At 56.8% G+C, this 27,893-nt stretch overlaps 1 protein-coding gene across 1 annotated transcript; it reads left to right on the top strand.

The window, feature by feature from the left end:
- Positions 1-7,245: 7,245 nt before the first annotated feature.
- On the top strand, positions 7,246-26,460 carry FUNDC1 (FUN14 domain containing 1). Its single transcript, XM_078623461.1, has 6 exons — positions 7,246-7,325; positions 10,721-10,901; positions 12,052-12,127; positions 21,754-21,882; positions 26,090-26,214; positions 26,439-26,460. The coding sequence occupies exons 1-5, from the start codon at positions 7,307-7,309 to the stop codon at positions 26,165-26,167; spliced, it is 483 nt and encodes a 160-aa protein (XP_078479587.1). The 5' UTR covers positions 7,246-7,306; the 3' UTR covers positions 26,168-26,214; positions 26,439-26,460.
- Positions 26,461-27,893: the final 1,433 nt, after the last annotated feature.

Below are 27,893 nucleotides of genomic sequence, written 5' to 3'. Positions count from 1 at the left end.
GCAGTCATAATGCAAACACAAAAAACATAACTCTGATAATGTATGCACTGTCCTTGATGATATGCACTGTCCTTGAAGTTGATTGGTCCACACCCGAGACAGCTTTCCTTAGAGCCTAGTCTCCATGGTGTTGGACCAGATGACGCCAAAAGGCGCACAACTCAAAGACAATGCACCATCAGAGTATGAGAACTCGGGGTAAGCATTTACACCATTGGTACCTCCTTTGCCAGTAACAAAATATGATCATTGGTTTTTTACCCTTTTATCTGGCAACAAAACTGACACCTTTTTTATGAGGAATCATGTTGCATTGACCACAATACCTGCAGTCATAATGCAAAAAAAAACATAACTCTAATAATGTATGCACTGTCCTTGAAGTTGATTGGTCCACACCCGAGACAGCTTTCCGTAGAGCCTAGTCTCACATGGTGTTGGACCAGATGACGCCAAAAGGCGCGCAACTCAAAGACAATGCACCATCAGATTATGAGAGCTCAGGGGTAAGCATTTACACCATGTAAATGCTTACCCCCGAGCTCTCATAAGAGCTCAGGGGTAAGCATTTACACCATGTAAATGCTTACCCCCGAGCTCTCATAATCTGATGGTGCATTCAATCAACTTCAAGGACAGTGCATATCATGATCAGAGTTATGTTTTTTGTTTGCATTCTGGCTGCAGGTATTGTGGTCTATGCAAACATGACTCCTTGTAAAAAAGGTGTCAGTTTTTGTTGCCAGATAGAAGGGAAAAAAAACAACTATCATATTTTTTACTGGCAAATGAGGTTCCAATGGTGTAAGTGCTTTACCCCGAGCTCTCAAACTCTGATGGTGCATTGGCTTTGAGTTGTGCGCCTTTTGGCGTCATCTGGTCCAACACCATGTGAGACTAGGCTCTAAGGAAAGCTGTCTCGGGTGTGGACCAATCAACTTCAAGGACAGTGCATACATTATCAGAGTTGTGTTTTTTGTTGGCGTTATGACTGCAGGTATTGCGGTCTATGCAAACATGACTCCTTGTAAAAAAAGGTGTCAGTTTTTGTTGCCAGATAGAAGGGTAAAAAAACAATTATCATATTTTTTACTGGCAAATGAGGTTCCAATGGTGGACATCTGTGTAAAGAGCATTAAAGCTAATCGGATTCCTCCTGCAGTATAGATTGTGAACATTTACAATTCGAGTCCGACGGTTCTGCTGGCGATTACAAACCCAGCTTCATAGCTGTCAAGAAATCTTCCCCCCTCATAAACTGCGAAGATTTAAGTCGATTCACAAAAATTGGCGCCAAAACCCACCCAAGGTCGTCGCGATGTTAATAACCTGAGGGGTGCCCCGTGCACACGTGAGGTAAATGTCGCGTTATTTAATAAATAACAACGATAAAAACCAACGCAATGGTTTGCTATCGCTTGTTTCATCGTCGTCGTTATCGTGATTTTTGTTTTTGTGTGTGATTGAAAAAAAAATGTTTAAACATTTTTAAGGTGACCACTTTTCCTCTCCCCGCGGTTCCGGTAGCATGACCCCGACGCCCCTCCCCCATTGACCCCACCCAGCCCCGCCCCTCATGTTTACTAGCCCCCGCCTTCCTCTCAGCCACTCCCCCTCTCTCACTTGGCCCCTCCCCTCTCTCGAGCTCGTCCCCCCTCTCCCTCCCAGTACCTCCCCCCCCTCTCCCCCCCTCTCCTAGCCCCCCCCCCTCTCCTAGCCCCCCCCTCTCCTCCCAGCACCTCCCCCCCCTCTCCTAGCCCCCCCCTCTCCCCCCCCTCTCCCTCCCAGCACCCCCCCTCCCCCCCTCTTTCGTAGCCCCCCCCTCTCCTCCCCAGCACCCCCTCCCCTCTCGTAGCCCCCCCTCTCCCTCCCAGCACCTCTCCCCCCCCCTTTCCTAGCCCCCCCCTCTCCCTCCCAGCACCCCCCCTCTCCCCCCCTCTCCTAGCCCCCCTCTCCCTCCCAGCACCTCCCCCCCCCTCTAATAGCCCCCCCTCCATCTCCCAGCACCTCCCCCCTCTCCCCACCCCTCTCCTAGCCCCCCATCTCCCTCCCAGTACCTTCCCCCCCCTCTCCTAGCCCCCCCCCCCCTCTCCCTCCCAGCACCCCCCTCTCCCCCCCCCGTCTCCTAGCCCCCCCTCTCCCTCCCAGCACCTCCCCCCCCCTCTCCTAGCCCCCCCCTCTCCCTCCCAGCACCTCCCCCCTCTCCCCCCCCTCTCCTAGCCCCCCATCTCCCTCCCAGTACCTTCCCCCCCCTCTCCTAGCCCCCCCCTCTCCCTCCCAGCACCTCCCCCCCCTCTCCTAGCCCCCCCCTCTCCCTCCCAGCACCTCTCCCCCCTCTCCTAGCCCCCCTCTCCCTCCCAGCACCCCCCTCTCCCTCCCAGCACCCCCCCTCTCCCCCCCCCTCTCCTAGCCCCCCCTCTCCCTCCCAGCACCTCCCCCCCCTCTCCTAGCCCCCCCTCTCCCTCCCAGCACCTCCCCCCTCTCCCCCCCTCTCCTAGCCCCCATACTCCCTCCCAGTACCTTCCCCCCCCTCTCCTAGCCCCCCCCTCTCCCTCCCAGCACCCCCCTCTCCCTCCCAGCACCCCCCTCTCCCCCCCTCTCCTAGCCCCCCCTCTCCCTCCCAGCACCTCCCCCCCCCCTCTCCTAGCCCCCCCCTCTCCCTCCCAGCACCTCCCCCCTCTTCCCCCCTCTCCTAGCCCCCCATCTCCCTCCCAGCACCCCCCTCTCCCCCCCCTCTCCTAGCCCCCCCTCTCCCTCCCAGCACCTCCCCCCCCCCTCTCCTAGCCCCCCCCTCTCCCTCCCAGCACCTCCCCCCTCTCCCCCCTCTCCTAGCCCCCCCTCTCCCCTCCCAGCACCCCCCTCTCCCCCCCCCTCTCCTAGCCCCCCCTCTCCCTCCCAGCACCTCCCCCCCCCCTCTCCTAGCCCCCCCCCCCTCTCCCTCCCAGCACCTCCCCCCTCTTCCCCCCTCTCCTAGCCCCCCCTCTCCCTCCCAGCACCTCCCCCCTCTTCCCCCCTCTCCTAGCCCCCCCTCTCCCTCCCAGCACCCCCCTCTCCCCCCCCTCTCCTAGCCCCCCCTCTCCCTCCCAGCACCTCCCCCCCCCCTCTCCTAGCCCCCCCCCCCTCTCCCTCCCAGCACCTCCCCCCCTCTTCCCCCCTCTCCTAGCCCCCCCTCTCCCTCCCAGCACCTCCCCCCTCTTCCCCCCTCTCCTAGCCCCCCCTCTCCCTCCCAGCACCTCCCCCCCCCTCTCCTAGCCCCCCCCCTCTCCCTCCCAGCACCTCCCCCCTCTTCCCCCCTCTCCTAGCCCCCCCCTCTCCCTCCCAGCACCTCCCCCCTCTTCCCCCCTCTCCTAGCCCCCCCTCTCCCTCCCAGCACCTCCCCCCCCCCTCTCCTAGCCCCCCCTCTCCCTCCCAGCACCTCCCCCCCTCTTCCCCCCTCTCCTAGCCCCCCCTCTCCCTCCCAGCACCTCTCCCCCCCCTCTCCTAGCCCCCCCCTCTCCCTCCCAGCACCTCCCCCCTCTTCCCCCTCTCCTAGCCCCCCCCTCTCCCTCCCAGCACCTCCCCCCTCTTCCCCCCTCTCCTAGCCCCCCCTCTCCCTCCCAGCACCTCCCCCCCCTCTCCAAGCCCCCCCCCTCTCCCTCCCAGCACCTCCCCCCTCTTCCCCCCTCTCCTAGCCCCCCCCCTCTCCCTCCCAGCACCTCCCCCCTCTTCCCCCCTCTCCTAGCCCCCCCTCTCCCTCCCAGCACCTCCCCCCCCCCTCTCCTAGCCCCCCCCCTCTCCCTCCCAGCACCTCCCCCCTCTTCCCCCTCCCAGCCACCCCCCTTCTCCTACCCACCCACTCTAACCTCTCTCACAGCCCCGCCCCTTTTCCCACCCAGCCAATAGAAAACCACCAGATGTGTGCACGTGACATTGTTGACCTACGTCACCCTTGGTTGACGTCATCGCCCTTGAAGGGAAGGTGTATACATTGAGTTCCAGACAGAAGTCGCGTTCAGACAGAAGTTGTGTGCAGACAGAAGTCGTGTGCAGACAGAAGTCGCGTTCAGACAGAAGTTGGCAGACAGAGGCTGTGAGTAGAGACAGACGTTGTGATCAGACAGCAGCCGTTGTCTTTGCACGTACCAACAATATCTTTCTAGATTTGAAGCTTTCGTGTCTGCAAGGATTCATCTTCTTAGGTTTTTTCGGTAAAGTCACGTAGGTCAAACATCAAAATTAATGAAAGTAAAATAAAAATTAAAATCACGACGGTTTCGGAGGGCAACACAAGTCTCCGTCATCAGGTGGGACCGTCACAGCCAGATTTGCTGCATTATTTTTTGTATTTTATTTTACTTTCATTAATTTTAATGTTTTACCTACGTGACTTTACCGAAAAAACCTAAGAAAAATGCAGTTCTTCACGAACAGCTGATGGCTTTTGCATGAACGTAAGTTTAGCTTTCAAGATAATTTTTTCGCGTCTTTGGTTTAACCAGGTTTCCTAGAAATAAGCGACCAGGATGTAGTCTTGTTGGTGCAAGAATCGCATGGCTCACCACAAAAAAAAACGCATTAAAAAGTGAAGCGAGAACAAAAGTGCGTCTTATATTCCGTTAAAATACTGGGAAAGTGCGTCTAATAACAAGAGCATAACTTTACAGAGTAAAAAAAGTCCGATAAGTAATCTACTTGATACAGCAAGCGTACTGTGACGGGTTCCACCTGAAGACGGAAGCTTGTGTTGCCTCCGAAACGTCGTGATTTTATGTTATTTTTTTAAATCCTTTATATTAAGTTCGCTTGCTTGCTTAGGACCGTGCAAATCTTTCGGTCGTTTTTTAACCCACCTTCCCACGATCCAATCGAGCTGACATTTTGCACACAGACTCGTTGTGCGTGACAATGCATTTTCGTGAAAAAAAAATTCCAAAATTTTACACTGTTTAGGGAAATTTTTAAAAATATTTAATTACCAATTGTTTAATGCTGCCAGACAATCATCTGACGCATAGGTGGCAGCCATCTCAAGCCAGAGGACGAGAGGACTCTAGCCGCCCCGATGCCATGCATATAAAGGATTTATTAGTGAAAAACTTTGTTTTTACGGGTTTACTTGTATTTTATTTTACTTTTATTAATTTTGATTTTTTACCGACGTGACTTTACCGACAAAAACCCAAGAATATGATCTTTGCAGTCACGAAAGCTTCACATCTAGAAGTAAAAATCCCATTAAATATGTGCGTCGTATAGTCAGTCGGGGGTGACCGCAGTGAGATCTGGACTCATCCATTCCGGTGGTGGTTGGGACGATAACCGCGATTAAAAAATCTAGACTCATCCATTCAGGTCGTGGCGTGGAGGTTTTACTCGCACTGAACATTTGCACATCTCGCACAAAAAAAGAGCTTCATGGCTCATTGGATTATTCGAGTATAACAATGAAGATTCTGAGATTGGGCACGTCTATTATCGCAGCCACACGGCAGAAGAGCCGTGTTGAGATTTGGGCCTCGTCCATTGTGGCGTGTGGCGTGGGGGGGGTTCCTGTGGTGAGATTTGGACTCGTCCATTTTGGCGTGTGGCGTGGGGGGGATTTCCTGTGGTGAGATTTGGCCTCGTCCATTGTGGCGTGTGGCGTGGGGGGGGTTCCTGTGGTGAGATTTGGCCTCGTCCATTCTGGCGTGTGGCGCGGGGGGGGTCCTGTGGTGAGATTTGGACTCGTCCATTTTGGCGTGTGGCGTGGGGGGGTCCAGTGGTGAGATTTGGGACTCGTCCATTTTGGCGTGTGGCGTGGGGGGGTCCAGTGGTGAGATTTGGACTCGTCCATTTTGGCGTGTGGCGTGGGGGGTTCCTGTGGTGAGATTTGGACTCGTCCATTTTGGCGTGTGGCGTGGGGGGGGTCCTGTGGTGAGATTTGGACTCGTCCATTTTGGCGTGTGGCGTGGGGGGGTCCAGTGGTGAGATTTGGACTCGTCCATTTTGGCGTGTGGCGTGGGGGGTTCCTGTGGTGAGATTTGGACTCGTCCATTTTGGCGTGTGGCGTGGGGGGGTCCAGTGGTGAGATTTGGACTCGTCCATTTTGGCGTGTGGCGTGGGGGGTTCCTGTGGTGAGATTTGGACTCGTCCATTTTGGCGTGTGGCGTGGGGGGGTCCAGTGGTGAGATTTGGACTCGTCCATTTTGGCGTGTGGCGTGGGGGGTTCCTGTGGTGAGATTTGGACTCGTCCATTTTGGCGTGTGGCGTGGGGGGTTCCTGTGGTGAGATTTGGACTCGTCCATTTTGGCGTGTGGCGTGGGGGGGTCCAGTGGTGAGATTTGGACTCGTCCATTTTGGCGTGTGGCGTGGGGGGTTCCTGTGGTGAGATTTGGACTCGTCCATTTTGGCGTGTGGCGTGGGGGGGTCCTGTGGTGAGATTTGGACTCGTCCATTTTGGCGTGTGGCGTGGGGGGGTCCAGTGGTGAGATTTGGACTCGTCCATTTTGGCGTGTGGCGTGGGGGGTTCCTGTGGTGAGATTTGGACTCGTCCATTTTGGCGTGTGGCGTGGGGGGGTCCTGTGGTGAGATTTGGACTCGTCCATTTTGGCGTGTGGCGTGGGGGGGTCCAGTGGTGAGATTTGGACTCGTCCATTTTGGCGTGTGGCGTGGGGGGGGTCCAGTGGTGAGATTTGGACTCGTCCATTGTGGCGTGTGGCGTGGGGGTGTGTCCTGTGGTGAGATTTGGACTCGTCCATTGTGGCGTGTGGCGTGGGGGGGGTCCAGTGGTGAGATTTGGACTCGTCCATTGTGGCGTGTGGTGTGGGGGGGGTCCAGTGGTGAGATTTGGACTCGTTCATTGTGGCGTGTGGCGTGGGGGTGTGTCCTGTGGTGAGATTTGGACTCGTCCATTGTGGCGTGTGGCGCGGGGGGGGGGGGGTCCTGTGGTGAGATTTGGACTCGTCCATTGTGGCGTGTGGCGTGGGGGGTTCCCGTGGTGAGTTTTGGACTCGTCCATTCTGGTCGTGTGGCGTAGCGGGGGGGGGTCTGTGGTGCGATTTGGACTCGTCCATTCTGGCGTGTGGCGCGGGGGGGGGGGTCTGTGGTGCGATTTGGACTCGTCCATTCTGGCCGTGTGGCGCGGGGGGGTTCCTGTGGTGAGATTTGGACTCGTCAAATGTGGCCGTGTGGCGCGGGGGGGGGGGTCCTGTGGTGAGATTTGGACTCGTCAAATGTGTCCGTGACGCTTGGGGGGTAGGAAGGGGGTTTCCTGTCGTGAGATTTGGACTCGTCCATTGTGGCGTGTGGCGTGGGGGGGGGGTGCAAGGACGTTACAGACACAAGCGCCATGGCGGAGCGTAAAGGGGGTGAGTGGCTTGCCCATCGCTCACCACCACCGCTCACCACTCACTTTTTTTGCTCACCCGCCAGCATGTCACCGTCTCGTCAGTAGCCGAGGCGTAGTGTAGCGATGGGAAGGAAATGACATTTACACGACAAACAAACATCGCGATGCGTTCACACAAAAACAAAACTACATTTGAGGAACCGGGCCTATGCGACCGGCCTCGGCTAGTTGCCTCTGCCGGGTTTGGAGCGCCTCGAGGCGGCCGGGCCGGGCAGCAACCGCCCCTGGGGTCGGGGCTCGGAATTAGTGGCGCAGTGCAGTGGAACAGCAGTACAGCTGCAGCAGCAGTACAGCCGCAGCAGCAGCACAGCAGCAGCAGCAGCACAGCAGCAGCAGCAGCACAGCTGCAGCAGCAGCACAGCTGCAGCAGCAGCACAGCTGCAGCAGCAGCACAGCAGCACAGCCACAGCAGCACAGCCACAGCAGCACAGCCACAGCAGCACAGCCACAGCAGCACAGCCACAGCAGCACAGCCACAGCAGCACAGCCACAGCAGCACAGCCACAGCAGCACAGCCACAGCAGCACAGCCACAGCAGCACAGCCACAGCAGCACAGCCACAGCAGCACAGCCACAGCAGCACAGCCACAGCAGCACAGCCACAGCAGCACAGCCACAGCAGCACAGCCACAGCAGCACAGCCACAGCAGCACAGCCACAGCAGCACAGCCACAGCAGCACAGCCACAGCAGCACAGCCACAGCAGCACAGCCACAGCAGCACAGCCACAGCAGCACAGCCACAGCAGCACAGCCACAGCAGCACAGCCACAGCAGCACAGCCACAGCAGCACAGCCACAGCAGCACAGCCACAGCAGCACAGCCACAGCAGCAGCACAGCCACAGCAGCAGCACAGCCACAGCAGCAGCACAGCCACAGCAGCAGCACAGCCACAGCAGCAGCACAGCCACAGCAGCAGCACAGCCACAGCAGCAGCACAGCCACAGCAGCAGCACAGCCACAGCAGCAGCACAGCCACAGCAGCACAGCCACAGCAGCACAGCCACAGCAGCACAGCTACAGCAGCACAGCTACAGCAGCACAGCTACAGCAGCACAGCTACAGCAGCACAGCTACAGCAGCACAGCTACAGCAGCACAGCTACAGCAGCACAGCTACAGCAGCACAGCTACAGCAGCACAGCTACAGCAGCACAGCTACAGCAGCACAGCTACAGCAGCACAGCTACAGCAGCACAGCTACAGCAGCACAGCTACAGCAGCACAGCTACAGCAGCACAGCTACAGCAGCACAGCTACAGCAGCACAGCTACAGCAGACGATATTGGGTGGGGAATGCACCGAACGAACGCTGCTAGGAAAGCAACGTCACCCAGACAGGAACGCACTGAGCTGCCCCGCGGGAAGTCTTCGCTCAGAGAAGCGACGCCCTCCCTGGCCGTCAACAAGTAACAGCTCGGCCAAGTGGACATTTATAGCAACCAAATGCTCGTGTTTCTAGAGACCCACAGAGACCCATAGAGACCCACAGAGACCCATAGAGACACACAGAGACCCATATAGACCCACAAAGACCCATAGAGACCCACAAAGACCCATAGAGACCCACAGAGACCCATAGAGACACACAGAGACCCATAGAGACACACAGAGACCCATATAGACCCACAGAGACCCATAGAGACACACAGAGACCCATATAGACCCACAAAGACCCATAGAGACACACAGAGACCCATATAGACCCACAAAGACCCATAGAGACCCACAGAGACCCATAGACACACAGAGACCCATATAGACCCACAAAGACCCACAGAGACCCACTGAGACCCATAGAGACACACAGAGACCCATATAGACCCACAAAGACCCATAGACCCACTGAGACCCACAGAGACACAGAGACGCATAGACCCACAGAGACCCATAGAGACCCACAGAGACCCACAGAGACCCATAGAGACTCATAGAGACCCAGAGAGACCCAGAGAGACCCACAGAGACCCACAGAGACCCACAGAGACCCATAGAGACTCATAGAGACCCAGAGAGACCCAGAGAGACCCAGAGAGACCCACAGAGACCCACAGAGACCCATAGAGACCCATAGAGACCCACAGAGACCCACAGAGACCCACAGAGACCCACAGAGACCCATAGAGACCCACAAAGACCCATAGAGACACACAGAGACCCATATAGACCCACAGAGACCCATAGAGACCCACAGAGACCCATAGAGACACACAGAGACCCATAGAGACACACAGAGACCCATAGAGACCCACAGAGACCCATAGAGACACAGAGACCCATATAGACCCACAAAGACCCATAGAGACCCACAGAGACCCATAGAGACACACAGAGACCCATATAGACCCACAAAGACCCATAGAGACCCACAGAGACCCATAGAGACACACAGAGACCCATAGAGACCCACAAAGACCCATAGAGACCCACAGAGACCCATAGAGACACACAGAGACCCATATAGACCCACAAAGACCCATAGAGACCCACAGAGACCCATAGACACACAGAGACCCATATAGACCCACAAAGACCCACAGAGACCCACTGAGACCCATAGAGACACACAGAGACCCATATAGACCCACAAAGACCCATAGACCCACTGAGACCCACAGAGACCCACAGAGACTCATAGAGACCCAGAGAGACCCAGAGAGACCCAGAGAGACCCACAGAGACCCACAGAGACCCATAGAGACCCATAGAGACCCACAGAGACCCACAGAGACCCACAGAGACCCAGAGAGACCCAGAGAGACCCATAGAGACCCACAGAGACCCATATAGACCCACAAAGACCCATAAAGACCCACTGAGACCCATAGAGACACACAGAGACCCATATAGACCCATATAGACCCACAAAGACCCATTGACCCACTGAGACCCACAGAGACACAGAGACGCATAGACCCACAGAGACCCACAGAGACCCACAGAGACCCATAGAGACTCATAGAGACCCAGAGAGACCCACAGAGACCCACAGAGACCCACAGAGACTCATAGAGACCCAGAGAGACCCAGAGAGACCCAGAGAGACCCACAGAGACCCACAGAGACCCACAGAGACCCACAGAGACCCATAGACCCGTGTGTCTCTCTCCGCGTGTCTCTCCGCGTGTCTCTCTCCGCCTGTCTCTCCGCGTGTCTCACTCCGCGTGTCTCTCTCCGTGTCTCTCTCTCCGCGTGTCTCACTCCGTGTGTCTCTCTCTGTGTGTCTCACTCCGTGTCTCTGTCTCTCTCTCCGCGTGTCTCTCTCTCCGTGTGTCTCCGCGTGTCTCTGTGTGTCTCCGCGTGTCTCTCTCCGTGTGTCTCTCTGCGCGTGTCTCTCTGCGCGTGTCTCTACAGAGCGGGACGAGGCTGGCGAGGAGTACGAGCTGCTCGACCTGGCCGGCTACGCGCGACGACACCGTGGTGGTGGTGGTGGTGGTGGCGGCTGGCTGCAGCGAGTGTTGGGCCGCGAGTCCGGCCCCATCGCACAGAAGTACTCGGTGGCCACGCAGATCGCGGTGGGGGGCGCGGGGGGCTGGTGGGTGGACACAACGCCAGTAACCACGCCAACCACACCACCGCCACCATCAGTAACCATACCGACCACACCACCGCCACCACCATCAGTAACCACGCCAACCACACCCCCACCACCACCAGTAACCACGCCGACCACACCACCACCACCACCAGTAACCACGCCGACCATACTACCACCGCCACCACCATCAGTAACCACGCCAACCACACCACCACCACCACCATCAGTAACCACGTCAACCACACCACCGCCACCAGTAACCACGCCGACCACACCACCACCACCAGTAACCACGCCAACCACACCACCGCCATCAGTAACCACGCCAACCACACCACCGCCACCACCATCAGTAACCACGCCAACCACACCACCGCCACCAGTAACCACGCCGACCACACCACCACCACCAGTAACCACGCCAACCACACCACCGCCATCAGTAACCACGCCAACCACACCCCCACCACCAGTAACCACGCCAACCACACCACCACCACCAGTAACCACGCCAACCACACCACCGCCATCAGTAACCACGCCAACCACACCCCCACCACCAGTAACCACGCCAACCACACCCCCACCAACAACCACGCCAACCACACCACCGCCACCAGTAACCACGCCAACCACACCCCCACCACCAGTAACCACGCCAACCACACCACCGCCACCAGTAACCACACCGACCACACCCCCACCAACAACCACGTTCAACACACACACACATAGCACGGTTGGCTACGTACGGTGTGAAAGAAGTTCAACACACGTGTGTGTGTACGTGTGTGTGTACGTGTGTGTACGTTTGTTTTTTGGTGGGGAGTGGTGGTGCAGCGGTTAGCGCTACGCTGCGCTACGAACCCGGCGACCCGAGTTCGATTCCCGCTCACGGCCAACACCACCAGTGACGATTATCTGAACTGGTCCTGGGCCTCCCCTAGGTCAACTCAGCCTTAAATGAGTACCTGGTGCGGTGTGTAGTGAACATCGTCACTGGGGAGACAAAGGCGGCTGGGCGTGGTGCTGGCCACCCACCCCCTCGTGTACCGTGCCGGCCTTCATAGGTGCTACTCACTAACAGCACTTGCCCCTACAGTCTGTTAGAGGCTACACGGGGGACCTTTGTCTGTGCTGTGTGCAGGTGTGCAGGCTTCGTGTTCCAGAAAGTGGGGAAACTGGCAGCAACTGCAGTAGGCGGCGGCTTCCTGCTTCTACAGGTCCAGACACACAAACACACACACACACATACACACCTACACACACACGTACACACACCTACACACACACGTACACACACACACACACAGTGACACACACAGTGACACACACACGTACACACACACACACACACCTACACACACACACACACACCTACACACACACGTACACACACACACAGTGACACACATACACACATACTACACACACACACACCTACACACACACGTACACACACCTACACACACACGTACACACACACACACCTACACACACATTGACACACACACAGTGACACACACACAGTGACACACACACACACACGTACACACCTACACACACACGTACACACACACACACCTACACACACACGTACACACACAACAACCGCCATTCGCCACTAAGTGGCGGTGACGTCACCACGACGCTTGTGCCAGGCCATGTGCACCCTGAGGCCACGTGAAGTGTCGAACGCCCGCTGGCAGGAGGTCACGGGGCAGACCCAGGTGCCACGGGTCGACTGACCGAGATGACCGAGATGACTGGCTGATGCACCACCTGTGCCCCCTACTGTGCCAACTTGCTGTGCTTTAGCCACCCGGCGCTCCGCTCGTTGTTGTGAGCGTCGCTCCTCCGCCCTCCGTTGTTGTTGGAGGGCGACTGCCTCCAACTGCCCAGTAGCGTCCTTCACGAGCCTCCTCCACTGAGGCCGATCTTGACACCGCTGGTACCAGTCATCGGCAAGTCCACTCAGCTCCACGTCCTCCTGTACCACATCACTCCATCTCTTCTCTAGCCCGTGCCGCGCCCGTTTAGCCCCCTCGATCCGGCCGAACAAAAGCTGCTTAGGCATGCGGTGGCTGGGCATGCGGGCTACATGACCCAGCCAACGCAGCCTTGCCTGCCGGAGGAGCTCACTGATGGGACTTTGCCCAGATCTTTCAAGGACTTGTGAGCTCCTCACACAATCCAGCCTGGTTAAACCCAGGATGGATCGTAGGCAGGCCAGCCTAAATGTTTCCAACCGGCGAAGATGCTCCACTAGGTGGGTCCACGTTTCGCAAGCGTAGAGAAGGGAGGGAATGACCGTGGCCGAGAAGACCTGAAGCTTCGTGCGGAGCGACAGACCAGGTAGCTTCCACACAGCGTTACGCATCCGATGAAAAGATATTGCCGCTCGACTGATTCGGAGTGAGACCTCTGCTGATAAACTGGAGCCGGTCATGAGCACACTGCCCAGGTATGGGAAACTCTCTACTCTCTCCACAACTGCCCCATCACCGATTGGGAGTTGTGGGGGTGGAGTGCCCGATGGTACAAAATACCCAGGCAGGTGCTTAGTTTTGGTGGGGCTGATGGTAAGGCCCCACCTCTTAGTGGCACACTCCAGTCTCAGCAGCAGCGTCTCCAACTCCTCTTCTGAATGAGCAGCTATTACCAAATCATCGGCATACATAACGTGGTTGACCAATAGGGAGCCATCCCTTGATCGCACCCGGGCGTCGATCAGCCTCCCATTATATCTGTACCAAATGGTAATTCCCCCGGTACAGCTATTGAAGGCTTCACGAACTACGCAGTCGAAATAGATGTTAAATAATGTGGGAGCCAGAGGACATCCCTGTCGCACCCCAAGGTGTACAGGGAAAGGCTCCGACTCCCGGCCACGTAGTTTTACCCGGGCCCGCTCACCATCATGAAGGTCCTTAATGATCGTGAGCAGAGGGTCAGGGACTCCGAAAGCACGAAGAACAACCCAGAGCCCAGTCCTACTGATGGTATCATAGGCCTTGACCAGGTCAATAAAGCAGAGATGTAGGTCTTTTTGGAATTCCCTACACCTCTGCTGTAGCAGACGGACAGAGAACATGGCATCTGTGCAGGACCGCCCTTTCCTGAAACCGCATTGGGGCTCCGCAAGCCTCTCCTCAGCATGCCTAGCAAGGCGATGTTGAATAATCCTTGCCAGGACCTTACCCGGCACACTGAGGAGTGAGATGTTCCTGTAGTTGTTACAGTCGGTACGGTCCCCCTTCTTACAGAGGGGGACCACCAGGGCATCCTTCCAGTCCTGCGGAACCCGTCCAGTGGTCCAGACTGTTGTTATGATGTCATATAGGGCAGTCTGTGCACAAACGCCACCCTCCCTCAGCATTTCGCCTGGGAGATCATCTTTGCCCGGTGCCTTCCCTGGTCTCAGACTCCGGATCGCCCTCAGTACTTCCTCAACAGCTGGTACCTCAGCCAGCCACTCACAGGGGGTGACCTCTTCCAATATTTGAGGCACCGCAGCCTCAGCAGGGTTATCCCCACTTTGTGCCATGATGTTTTCCTGGCTGAGAGATTTTCCCTCCCCCAGGACCTCACAGAAATGCTCAGCAAATCTGCAAACCTGTTCCTGGGGGTCGGAGATTGGATCACCGTTTTTTCCTCTAATGATGGTAATAGGTGTGGCGCTGCAGGTTACTTTTTTGATGGAGTTAAATAGTGATTTGTGATCGCGGGCTACTGAGGCAGACTCCATCTCCTCAGCAACCCGCGACCACCACCCATCCTTGCAGCGCCTCACGGCTCTACGAACCTCCGAGCGAAGACTGCGGTAAACCTCCTCATTCTCTGACGTGGGATGCTGTAGGCGATGAGAGTGGGCCTGTCGCTTTTTCTCAATTAACCTGAACACCTCCTCCGTCAGCCAGGGTTCCCGGGGAGGTCTGGACCGCGTACCCAAAGCAGCCATTGCAGCTGCATGAGTCACAGTCTTAAACCTCGCCCATTTACCCTCGACATCAGGTGGAGTGGGGGACGATGCCAACCCCAGCTGCAAGCGATGATGAAATTCTCGCTTGCAACTTTCATCAGCTAACTTAGACCAGGCCACTTTTGGTTGGAATGGGATCCTGGGTGTACACCCACCACCGGAGTGGAAGAATGGCAGGCGCATCTTACAAATGACTAGTCGATGGTCAGAGGGCAGATCAGCTCCACGGTAGGTCCTGGTGTCAAGGACATGGGCTCGCATCCGCTGGTCCGTCACTACGTAGTCCAGCAGATGTTCTTGCTTGGACCCGGCATGCATCCATGATGTTGTGTGGATGCGCCGATGCCGGAAGAGCGTGTTGGTAATTACAAGCCCATGGGCTGCACAAAAATCTAGCAGCCTCCTACCGTTATTATTGAGCTGATCTGGCCCATGCCTTCCAATCACTCCAGACCAGGTGCCAGCATCATGACCAACTCGGGCATTGAAGTCACCCAACAAGATGACTCTATCCCGAGGGGCCACTTTAGCCAGCACCTGTGACAGGAGGTCATAGAAAGCGTCCGACTCATCGGCTTTGCCTGCATCCCTCCACAGATGTTCGTCTTCGGTGGGGGCATAAGTAACCACGACCACCACTCCTCGCCTCTGGTTGATGGGAAGGCGAGCCCAAAGTATCCTGGGGCTTACAGCTTCCCACACCTCACCGCCACGCTCCCACGCCCCCTTCATTCTTTTGTTCAGAAGAAGAGCCACACCCTGTTGTTTGGCAGTCTCCTGCCCCGAGTAGAGGACTGTCCACCCCTCATGGTGGCAGGAGCCAGAACCGGTCCACCGGACCTCCTGAATGCCACAGAGATCCAGGCGGTATCGGTCCAGCTCCCGACAGAGGAGTGGTAGCCTCTCCTCCGCAGTGAGCGTTCGAACATTCCACGTGGCCATCCGCAATGGTTTTTCGTTGTTTCTGGAGGAGCCCCGAGGGTGAAAATTCAATCTCCTGGCTCCGCCAAATGGGGTTTGGCCAGGAGACGTCATAAAAGCCTGACCCCCCGGGGCCTCCGGCACAAGCTTATTAATTACAGGTTTATGTTTAATTCGTAGTTTAGTGGTGGTTAATTGAAGGTGGAGGGGTTACCAGCCCCTCGCACCCGTCCAGAGCCCCCGTTTAGCCACTGTGGTGGTCACAGACGCCATGAGGGGAGAGGCCAATGGGCATTGGCCCTCCCCCCACAGCACTGCCCACGACAGTGTTGCCCGTCCGGCACCGCGAGGAGGTAGGAGGTTGTTTTGCCGGACTACACACACGCGTACACACACACACACCTACACACACACGTACACACACACACACCTACACACACACGTACACACACACACCTACACACACAGTGACACACACACAGTGACACACACACAGTGACACACACACACACACACACGTACACACCTACACACACACAGTGACACACACACACGTACACACACACACACCTACACACACACGTACACACACACACGTACACACCTACACACACACGTACACACACACACACACCTACACACACACGTACACACACACACACACCTACACACACAGTGACACACACACAGTGACACACACACAGTGACACACACACACACGTACACACCTACACACACACAGTGACACACACACACGTACACACACACACACCTACACACACACGTACACACACACACAGTGACACACACACACGTACACACACACACAGTGACACACACAGTGACACACACACGTACACACACACACACACACCTACACACACACAACAACAACAACAACCGCCATTCGCCACTAAGTGGCGGTGACGTCACCACGACGCTTGTGCCAGGCCATGTGCACCCTGAGGCCACGTGAAGTGTCGAACGCCCGCTGGCAGGAGGTCACGGGGCAGACCCAGGTGCCACGGGTCGACTGACCGAGATGACCGAGATGACTGGCTGATGCACCACCTGTGCCCCCTACTATGCCAACTTGCTGTGCTTTAGCCACCCGGCGCTCCGCTCGTTGTTGTGAGCGTCGCTCCTCCGCCCTCCGTTGTTGTTGGAGGGCGACTGCCTCCAACTGCCCAGTAGCGTCCTTCACGAGCCTCCTCCACTGAGGCCGATCTTGACACCGCTGGTACCAGTCATCGGCAAGTCCACTCAGCTCCACGTCCTCCTGTACCACATCACTCCATCTCTTCTCTAGCCCGTGCCGCGCCCGTTTAGCCCCCTCGATCCGGCCGAACAAAAGCTGCTTAGGCATGCGGTGGCTGGGCATGCGGGCTACATGACCCAGCCAACGCAGCCTTGCCTGCCGGAGGAGCTCACTGATGGGACTTTGCCCAGATCTTTCAAGGACTTGTGAGCTCCTCACACAATCCAGCCTGGTTAAACCCAGGATGGATCGTAGGCAGGCCAGCCTAAATGTTTCCAACCGGCGAAGATGCTCCACTAGGGGGGTCCACGTTTCGCAAGCGTAGAGAAGGGAGGGAATGACCGTGGCCGAGAAGACCTGAAGCTTCGTGCGGAGCGACAGACCAGGTAGCTTCCACACAGCGTTACGCAACCGATGAAAAGATATTGCCGCTCGACTGATTCGGAGTGAGACCTCTGCTGATAAACTGGAGCCGGTCATAAGCACACTGCCCAGGTATGGGAAACTCTCCACTCTCTCCACAACTGCCCCATCACCGATTGGGAGTTGTGGGGGTGGAGTGCCCGATGGTACAAAATACCCAGGCAGGTGCTTAGTTTTGGTGGGGCTGATGGTAAGGCCCCACCTCTTAGTGGCACGCTCCAGTCTCAGCAGCAGCGTCTCCAACTCCTCTTCTGAATGAGCAGCTATTACCAAATCATCGGCATACATAACGTGGTTGACCGATAGGGAGCCATCCCTTGATCGCACCCGGGCGTCGATCAGCCTCCCATTATATCTGTACCAAATGGTAATTCCCCCGGTACAGCTATTGAAGGCTTCACGAACTACGCAGTCGAAATAGATGTTAAATAATGTGGAAGCCAGAGGACATCCCTGTCGCACCCCAAGGTGTACAGGGAAAGGCTCCGACTCCCGGCCACGTAGTTTTACCCGGGCCCGCTCACCATCATGAAGGTCCTTAATGATCGTGAGCAGAGGGTCAGGGACTCCGAAAGCACGAAGAACAACCCAGAGCCCAGGCCTACTGATGGTATCACAGGCCTTGACCAGGTCAATAAAGCAGAGATGTAGGTCTTTTTGGAATTCCCTACACCTCTGCTGTAGCAGACGGACAGAAAATATGGCATCTGTGCAGGACCGCCCTTTCCTGAAACCGCATTGGGGCTCCGCAAGCCTCTCCTCAGCGTGCCTGGCAAGGCGATGTTGAATAATCGTTGCCAGGACCTTACCCAGCACACTGAGGAGTGAGATGCCCCTGTAGTTGTCACAGTCTGTGCGGTCTCCCTTCTTAAAGAGGGGGACCACCAGGGCACCCTTCCAATCCTGCAGAACCCGTCCAGTGGTCCAGACTGTTGTTATGATGTCATATAGGGCAGTCTGTGCACAAACGCCACCCTCCCTCAGCATTTCGCTTGGGAGATCATCTCTGCCCGGTGCCTTTCCTGGTCTCAGACTCCGGATCGTCTTCAGTACTCCCTCAACAGATGGCACCTCAGCCAGCCACTCACAGGGGGTGATTCTTCTTCCCATACAAAGATAAAGATCCCCCATTTAGCCTTAACAGACTGTGGGGGCAAGTGCTGTTAGCGAGCACCTATGAAGGCCGACACGGCACACGAGGGGGTGGGTGGCCAGCACCACGCCCGGCCGCCTTTGTCTCCCTAGTGACGATGTTTACACATCGCACCAGCTACTCATTTGAGGCTGAGTCGACCTAGGGGAGGCCCGGGACCGGTTCAGATAATCGTCACTGGTGTTAGCCGTGAGCGGGTGTCGAACCCGGGTCGCCAGGTTCATAGCGCGGCGTAGCGCTAACCGCTGCACCACCGCTCCCCATACACACACATACACACTGACTCTCACTCTGACGTACACACACTCACCTACATACACACTCGGGTACGAACACACTCACGCACGTAACCAAGCGTGTCCCCCCGTGTGTCTCCCCGTGTCTCTCCCCGTGTGTCCCCCCGTGTGTCCCCCCGTGTGTCTCCCCGTGTCTCTCCCCGTGTGTCCCCCCGTGTGTCCCCCCGTGTGTCTCCCCGTGTCTTCGTGTGTCTCTCTCCGTGTGTCTCCCCCCGTGTGTCCCCCCGTGTCTCTCCCCGTGTCTCTCCCCGTGTCTCTCCCCGTGTGTCTCCCCCCGTGTGTCCCCCCGTGTGTCTCCCCGTGTCTCCGTGTGTCTCTCTCCGTGTGTCTCCCCCCGTGTGTCCCCCCGTGTGTCTCCCCGTGTCTCTCCCCGTGTCTCCCCGTGTCTCTCCCCGTGTCTCCGTGTGTCTCTCTCCGTGTGTCTCTCCCCGTGTCTCTCCCCGTGTCTCCCCGTGTCTCTCCCCGTGTCTCCCCGTGTCTCTCCCCGTGTCTCTCCCCGTGTCTCTCCCCGTGTCTCCCCGTGTCTCTCCCCGTGTCTCCCCGTGTCTCTCCCCGTGTCTCTCCCCGTGTCTCTCCCCGTGTCTCCCCGTGTCTCTCCCCGTGTCTCCCCGTGTCTCTCTCCGTGTCTCCCCGTGTCTCTCCCCGTGTCTCCCCGTGTCTCCCCGTGTCTCCCCCTGTCTCTCCCCGTGTCTCTCCCCGTGTCTCTCCGTGTCTCTCCCCGTGTCTCCCCCCGTGTCTCCCCGTGTCTCCCCGTGTCTCTCCCCGTGTCTCTCCCCGTGTCTCTCCGTGTCTCTCCCCGTGTCTCCCCCCGTGTCTCCCCGTGTCTCCCCGTGTCTCCCCGTGTCTCTCCCCGTGTCTCCCCGTGTCTCCGTGTGTCTCTCCCCGTGTCTCTCCCCGTGTCTCCCCGTGTCTCTCTCCGTGTCTCCCCGTGTCTCTCCCCGTGTCTCCCCGTGTCTCCCCGTGTCTCTCCCCGTGTCTCCCCGTGTCTCTCCCCGTGTCTCCCCGTGTCTCTCTCCGTGTCTCCCCGTGTCTCTCCCCGTGTCTCCCCGTGTCTCCCCGTGTCTCTCTCCGTGTCTCCCCGTGTCTCTCCCCGTGTCTCTCCCCGTGTCTCTCCGTGTCTCTCCCCGTGTCTCCCCGTGTCTTCGTGTGTCTCTCCCCGTGTCTCTCCCCGTGTCTCTCTCCGTGTCTCCCCGTGTCTCTCCCCGTGTCTCCCCGTGTCTCCCCGTGTCTCTCTCCGTGCCTCCCCGTGTCTCTCCCCGTGTCTCTCTCCGTGTCTCCCCGTGTCTCTCCCCGTGTCTCCCCGTGTCTCTCTCCGTGTCTCCCCGTGTCTCTCCCCGTGTCTCCCCGTGTCTCCCCGTGTCTCTCCCCGTGTCTCCCCGTGTCTCTCCCCGTGTCTCCCCGTGTCTCTCTCCGTGTCTCCCCGTGTCTCTCCCCGTGTCTCTCCCCGTGTCTCTCCGTGTCTCTCCCCGTGTCTCCCCCCGTGTCTCCCCGTGTCTCCCCGTGTCTCTCCCCGTGTCTCCCCCCGTGTCTCCCCGTGTCTCCCCGTGTCTCCCCGTGTCTCTCCCCGTGTCTCCCCGTGTCTCCGTGTGTCTCTCCCCGTGTCTCTCCCCGTGTCTCCCCGTGTCTCTCCCCGTGTCTCTCCGTGTCTCTCTCCGTGTCTCCCCGTGTCTCTCCCCGTGTCTCTCCCCGTGTCTCCCCGTGTCTCCGTGTGTCTCTCCCCGTGTCTCTCCCCGTGTCTCCCCGTGTCTCCGTGTGTCTCTCCCCGTGTCTCTCCCCGTGTCTCTCTCCGTGCCTCCCCGTGTCTCTCCCCGTGTCTCCCCCCGTGTCTCCCCGTGTCTCCCCGTGTCTCCCCGTGTCTCTCCCCGTGTCTCCCCGTGTCTCCGTGTGTCTCTCCCCGTGTCTCTCCCCGTGTCTCCCCGTGTCTCTCCCCGTGTCTCTCCCCGTGTCTCCCCGTGTCTCCGTGTGTCTCTCCCCGTGTCTCTCCCCGTGTCTCCCCGTGTCTCTCTCCGTGTCTCCCCGTGTCTCTCCCCGTGTCTCTCCCCGTGTCTCTCCCCGTGTCTCTCCCCGTGTCTCTCCCCGTGTCTCTCCGTGTCTCCCCGTGTCTCTCCCCATGTCTCTCCGTGTCTCCGTGTGTCTCTCCCCGTGTCTCTCTCCGTGTCTCCCCGTGTCTCCCCGTGTCTCTCCCCGTGTCTCCCCGTGTCTCCGTGTGTCTCTCCCCGTGTCTCTCCCCGTGTCTCCCCGTGTCTCTCTCCGTGTCTCCCCGTGTCTCTCCCCGTGTCTCTCCCCGTGTCTCTCCCCGTGTCTCTCCCCGTGTCTCCCCGTGTCTCTCCCCGTGTCTCTCCGTGTCTCTCTCCGTGTCTCCCCGTGTCTCTCCCCGTGTCTCCCCCCGTGTCTCCCCGTGTCTCCCCGTGTCTCCCCGTGTCTCTCCCCGTGTCTCCCCGTGTCCCCCCGTGTCTCCCCGTGTCTCCGTGTGTCTCTCCCCGTGTCTCCCCCCGTGTCTCCCCGTGTCTCTCCCCGTGTCTCCCCGTGTCTCCCCGTGTCTCCCCGTGTCTCCCCGTGTCTCCCCGTGTTTCTCCCCGTGTCTCCCCGTGTCTCCGTGTGTCTCTCCCCGTGTCTCTCCCCGTGTCTCTCCCCGTGTCTCCCCGTGTCTCCCCGTGTCTCTCCCCGTGTCTCTCCCCGTGTCTCCCCGTGTCTCTCCCCGTGTCTCCCCGTGTCTCCCCCCGTGTCTCTCCCCGTGTCTCCCCGTGTCTCCCCGTGTCTCCCCGTGTCTCTCCCCGTGTCTCCCCGTGTCTCTCCCCGTGTCTCCCCGTGTGCAGATAGCGAACCACACGGGCTACGTCACCGTGGACTGGAAGCGAGTGGAGAGAGACGTGAACGCGGCGAAGAAGCAGCTGAGCCGCCAGGCGCATCAAGCAGCTCCAGACATCAACTCGTACCTCGACGAGGTCAGCTGCTGATCCATCGCCACACACAGACACACACACACAGACACACAGACACACACACAGACACACACAGACACACAGACAGACACACACACACACACAGACACACACACACACACAGACACACACACAGACAGACACACAGACAGACACACACACACACACAGACACACACACACAGACACACACACAGACACACACACACAGACACACACAGACACACACATCAACATCATCAACAACATCATCGGCAGCAGTCGCAGCAGTGACGTAGGACGATGCCACCACGCTGCCGCTAGGGGGCAGCAGTGACGAGGAGGAGGTGGTGGAGGTGGTGGAGGAGGAGGTGGTGGAGGTGGAGGAGGTGGTGGAGGAGGTGGAGCAGGAGGAGGTGGAGGAGCAGGAGGAGGAGGAGGTGTTTGTGTTGTTGTTGTTTGTGTTGTTTTTTGTGTTGTTGTTTGTGTTGTTGTTTGTGTTGTTTGTGTTGTTGTTGTTTGTGTTGTTGTTGTTTGTGTTGTTGTTTGTGTTGTTGTTTGTGTTGTTGTTTGTGTTGTTGTTTGTGTTGTTGTTGTTTGTGTTGTTGTTGTTTGTGTTGTTGTTTGTGTTGTTGTTTGTGTTGTTGTTGTTGTTGTTTGTGTTGTTGTTTGTGTTGTTGTTGTTTGTGTTGTTTGTGTTGTTGTTTGTGTTGTTGTTTGTGTTGTTGTTGTTTGTGTTGTTGTTGTTTGTGTTGTTGTTGTTTGTGTTGTTGTTGTTTGTGTTGTTGTTTGTGTTGGTGTTGTTTGTGTTGTTTGTGTTGTTTGTGTTGTTGTTGTTGTTGTTTGTGTTGTTTGTGTTGTTGTTTGTGTTGTTGTTGTTTGTGTTGTTGTTGTTTGTGTTGTTGTTGTTGTTGTTTGTGTTGTTGTTTGTGTTGTTGTTTGTGTTGTTGTTTGTGTTGTTGTTGTTTGTGTTGTTGTTGTTTGTGTTGTTGTTGTTTGTGTTGTTGTTGTTTGTGTTGTTGTTTGTGTTGTTGTTTGTGTTGTTGTTGTTTGTGTTGTTGTTGTTTGTGTTGTTGTTGTTTGTGTTGTTGTTGTTGTTTGTGTTGTTGTTGTTGTTTGTGTTGTTGTTGTTGTTTGTGTTGTTGTTGTTGTTGTTGTTGTTGTGTGTGTGGCCACCCACGTGCTCGTGTGCCACAGTGGCGGCCTTCACAGGTGCTGGTCGCACTTGCCCCAGCAGTCTGCTGAGGCTACACGGGGTCTCTTTGTCTTTGTGCTGAGCGGTGGTGCAGCGGTTAGCGCTCTGCTACCAGAGAGCCCAGTTCGATTCCCACCAACACCGGTGACGGTCATTTGAACCGGTCTTGGGCATCCCCTAGGTCGACTCAGCCTTAAATGAGAACCTTCCATCTCTCCTTGTGTCTCTCTCCCCGTGTCTCTCTCTGTGTCTCACCGTGTCTCTCTCACCGTGTCTCTCTCCCCGTGTGTCTCACCGTGTCTCTCTCCCCGTGTCTCTCTCCCTGTGTGTCTCACCGTGTCTCTCTGTCTCTCACCGTGTCTCTCTCACCGTGTCTCTCTCCCTGTGTCTCACCGTGTCTCTCTCACCGTGTCTCTCTCCCTGTGTCTCACCGTGTCTCTCTCACCGTGTCTCTCTCCCTGTGTCTCATCGTGTTTCTCTCTCTGTGTCTCTCTCACCGTGTCTCTCTCACCGTGTCTCTCTCACCGTGTCTCTCTCACCGTGTTTCTCTCCCCGTGTCTCTCTCCCTGTGTCTCACCGTGTCTCTCTCACCGTGTCTCTCTCACCGTGTCTCTCCCCGTGTGTCTCACCGTGTCTCTCTCTCCCCGTGTCTCTTTCCCTGTGTCTCTCTCACCGTGTCTCTCTCACCGTGTCTCTCTCCCTGTGTCTCACCGTGTCTCTCTCACCGTGTCTCTCTCCCTGTGTCTCACCGTGTCTCTCTCACCGTGTCTCTCTCCCTGTGTCTCACCGTGTCTCTCTCACCGTGTCTCTCTCCCTGTGTCTCATCGTGTTTCTCTCTCTGTGTCTCTCTCACCGTGTCTCTCTCACCGTGTCTCTCTCACCGTGTCTCTCTCACCGTGTCTCTCTCCCTGTGTCTCACCGTGTCTCTCTCACCGTGTCTCTCTCCCTGTGTCTCACCGTGTCTCTCTCACCGTGTCTCTCTCCCTGTGTCTCACCGTGTCTCTCTCACCGTGTCTCTCTCCCTGTGTCTCATCGTGTTTCTCTCTCTGTGTCTCTCTCACCGTGTCTCTCTCACCGTGTCTCTCTCACCGTGTCTCTCTCACCGTGTCTCTCTCACCGTGTCTCTCTCCCCGTGTCTCTCTCCCTGTGTCTCATCGTGTCTCTCTCACCGTGTCTCTCTCACCGTGCCTCTCTCCCCGTGTCTCTCTCCCTGTGTCTCATCGTGTCTCTCTCACCGTGTCTCTCTCACCGTGCCTCTCTCCCTGTGTCTCACCGTGTCTCTCTCACCGTGTCTCTCTCCCTGTGTCTCACCGTGTCTCTCTCACCGTGTCTCTCTCCGCGTGTCTCTCTCCCTGTGTCTCACCGTGTCTCTCTCACCGTGTCTCTCTCACCGTGTCTCTCTCCCTGTGTCTCACCGTGTCTCTCTCACCGTGTCTCTCTCCCTGTGTCTCACCGTGTCTCTCTCACCGTGTCTCTCTCACCGTGTCTCTCTCCCTGTGTCTCACCGTGTCTCTCTCACCGTGTCTCTCTCACCGTGTCTCTCTCCCTGTGTCTCACCGTGTCTCTCTCACCGTGTCTCTCTCACCGTGTCTCTCTCACCGTGTCTCACCGTGTCTCTCTCCCTGTGTCTCACCGTGTCTCTCTCACCGTGTCTCTCTCCCTGTGTCTCACCGTGTCTCTCTCATCGTGTCTCTCTCACCGTGTCTCTCTCACCGTGTCTCTCTCCCTGTGTCTCACCGTGTCTCTCTCACCGTGTCTCTCTCCCTGTGTCTCATTGTGTCTCTCTCACCGTGTCTCTCTCACCGTGTCTCTCTCCCTGTGTCTCACCGTGTCTCTCTCACCGTGTCTCTCTCACCGTGTCTCTCTCACTGTGTCTCTCTCCCTGTGTCTCACCGTGTCTCTCTCACCGTGTCTCTCTCACCGTGTCTCATCGTGTCTCTCTCGCCGTGTCTCTCTCACCGTGTCTCTCTCCCTGTGTCTCATCGTGTCTCTCTCTCTGTGTCTCTCTCACCGTGTCTCTCTCCCTGTGTCTCACCATGTCTCTCTCACCGTGTCTCTCTCACCGTGTCTCTCTCCCTGTGTCTCACCGTGTCTCTCTCACCGTGTCTCTCTCCCTGTGTCTCACCGTGTCTCTCTCACCGTGTCTCTCTCACCGTGTCTCTCTCCCTGTGTCTCACCATGTCTCTCTCACCGTGTCTCTCTCACCGTGTCTCTCTCCCTGTGTCTCACCATGTCTCTCTCACCGTGTCTCTTTCCCTGTGTGTCTCACCGTGTCTCTCTCTCCCCGTGTCTCTCTCACCGTGTCTCTCTCACCGTGTCTCTCTCACCGTGTCTCTCTCACCGTGTCTCTCTCCCTGTGTCTCACCATGTCTCTCTCACCGTGTCTCTCTCACCGTGTCTCTCTCCCTGTGTCTCACCATGTCTCTCTCACCGTGTCTCTCTCACCGTGTCTCTCTCCCTGTGTGTCTCACCGTGTCTCTCTCTCCCCGTGTCTCTCTCACCGTGTCTCTCTCACCGTGTCTCTCTCACCGTGTCTCTCTCCCCGTGTGTCTCACCGTGTCTCTCTCTCCCCGTGTCTCTCTCACCGTGTCTCTCTCACCGTGTCTCTCTCACCGTGTCTCTCTCCCTGTGTCTCACCGTGTCTCTCTCACTGTGTCTCTCTCACCGTGTCTCTCTCACCGTGTCTCTCTCCCTGTGTCTCACCGTGTCTCTCTCACCGTGTCTCTCTCACCGTGTCTCTCTCCCTGTGTCTCACCGTGTCTCTCTCACCATGTCTCTCTCACGGTGTCTCTCTCACCGTGTCTCTCTCCCTGTGTCTCACCGTGTCTCTCTCACCGTATCTCTCTCACCGTGTCTCTCTCACCGTGTCTCTCTCTCCCCGTGTGTCTCTCGCCGTGTCTCTCTCCCTGTGTCTCACCGTGTCTCTCTCACCGTGTCTCTCTCACCGTGTCTCTCTCCCTGTGTCTCACCGTGTCTCTCTCCCTGTGTCTCACCGTGTCTCTCTCACCGTGTCTCTCTCCGCGTGTCCCTCTCCCAGGCGCTGCTCTTCCTCAAGAAGAACGTGGTGCTCACCAGTGGATTCCTTGGCGGCTTTCTCCTGGGCATGGCGTCATAATCACTCACCACTAGCACTCACTAGCACTCACTAGCACTCACTAGCACACTCACTAGCACTCACTAGCACTCACTAGCACACTCACTAGCACTCACTAGCACTCACTAGCACTCACTAGCACTCACTAGCACACTCACTAGCACACTCACTAGCACTCACTAGCACTCACTAGCACTCACTAGCACACTCACTAGCACTCACTAGCACACTCACTAGCACTCACTAGCACACTCACTAGCACTCACTAGCACTCACTAGCACTCACTAGCACTCACTAGCACTCACTAGCACACTCACTAGCACTCACTAGCACACACTAGCACACTCACTAGCACACTCACTAGCACACTCACTAGCACACTCACTAGCACTCACTAGCACTCACTAGCACTCACTAGCACTCACTAGCACTCACTAGCACACTCACTAGCACTCACTAGCACACTCACTAGCACTCACTAGCACTCACTAGCACACTCACTAGCACACTCACTAGCACTCACTAGCACACTCACTAGCACACTCACTAGCACACTCACTAGCACACTCACTAGCACACTCACTAGCACTCACTAGCACACTCACTAGCACTCACTAGCACTCACTAGCACACACTAGCACACTCACTAGCACTCACTAGCACACTCACTAGCACACTCACTAGCACTCACTAGCACTCACTAGCACTCACTAGCACTCACTAGCACACTCACTAGCACTCACTAGCACTCACTAGCACTCACTAGCACTCACTAGCACACTCACTAGCACACTCACTAGCACACTCACTAGCACTCACTAGCACACACTAGCACTCACTAGCACACTCACTAGCACACTCACTAGCACACTCACTAGCACTCACTAGCACTCACTAGCACTCACTAGCACTCACTAGCACACTCACTAGCACACTCACTAGCACTCACTAGCACACTCACTAGCACACTCACTAGCACTCACTAGCACTCACTAGCACTCACTAGCACTCACTAGCACACTCACTAGCACTCACTAGCACTCACTAGCACTCACTAGCACACTCACTAGCACACTCACTAGCACTCACTAGCACTCACTAGCACTCACTAGCACACACTAGCACACTCACTAGCACTCACTAGCACACTCACTAGCACACTCACTAGCACTCACTAGCACTCACTAGCACACTCACTAGCACACTCACTAGCACTCACTAGCACACTCACTAGCACTCACTAGCACACTCACTAGCACACTCACTAGCACTCACTAGCACTCACTAGCACTCACTAACACTCACTAGCACACTCACTAGCACTCACTAGCACTCACTAGCACTCACTAGCACTCACTAGCACACTCACTAGCACACTCACTAGCACACTCACTAGCACACTCACTAGCACTCACTAGCACTCACTAGCACTCACTAGCACTCACTAGCACACTCACTAGCACACTCACTAGCACTCACTAGCACACTCACTAGCACACTCACTAGCACTCACTAGCACACTCACTAGCACTCACTAGCACACTCACTAGCACACTCACTAGCACTCACTAGCACTCACTAGCACACTCACTAGCACACTCACTAGCACTCACTAGCACTCACTAGCACTCACTAGCACACTCACTAGCACACTCACTAGCACTCACTAGCACTCACTAGCACTCACTAGCACTCACTAGCACACTCACTAGCACACTCACTAGCACTCACTAGCACTCACTAGCA

The sequence above is a fragment of the Lampetra planeri genome, unplaced genomic scaffold (assembly GCF_965212315.1).
Source record: "Lampetra planeri unplaced genomic scaffold, kcLamPlan1.2.h2 scaffold_261, whole genome shotgun sequence".
NCBI lineage: Eukaryota > Metazoa > Chordata > Hyperoartia > Petromyzontiformes > Petromyzontidae > Lampetra > Lampetra planeri.
Note: the sequence above shows the minus strand (reverse complement) of the source record. Positions and strands in the feature narration are given on the sequence as shown.

Bases quoted from the DNA above. Each gene is read 5' to 3' on its own strand.
- FUNDC1 (XM_078623461.1), top strand. The intron at 12,128-21,753 runs GTCCAGACACAC...CCCCGTGTGCAG, and splicing joins GCGGCTTCCTGCTTCTACAG to ATAGCGAACCACACGGGCTA. The intron at 21,883-26,089 runs GTCAGCTGCTGA...TCCCTCTCCCAG, and splicing joins TCAACTCGTACCTCGACGAG to GCGCTGCTCTTCCTCAAGAA.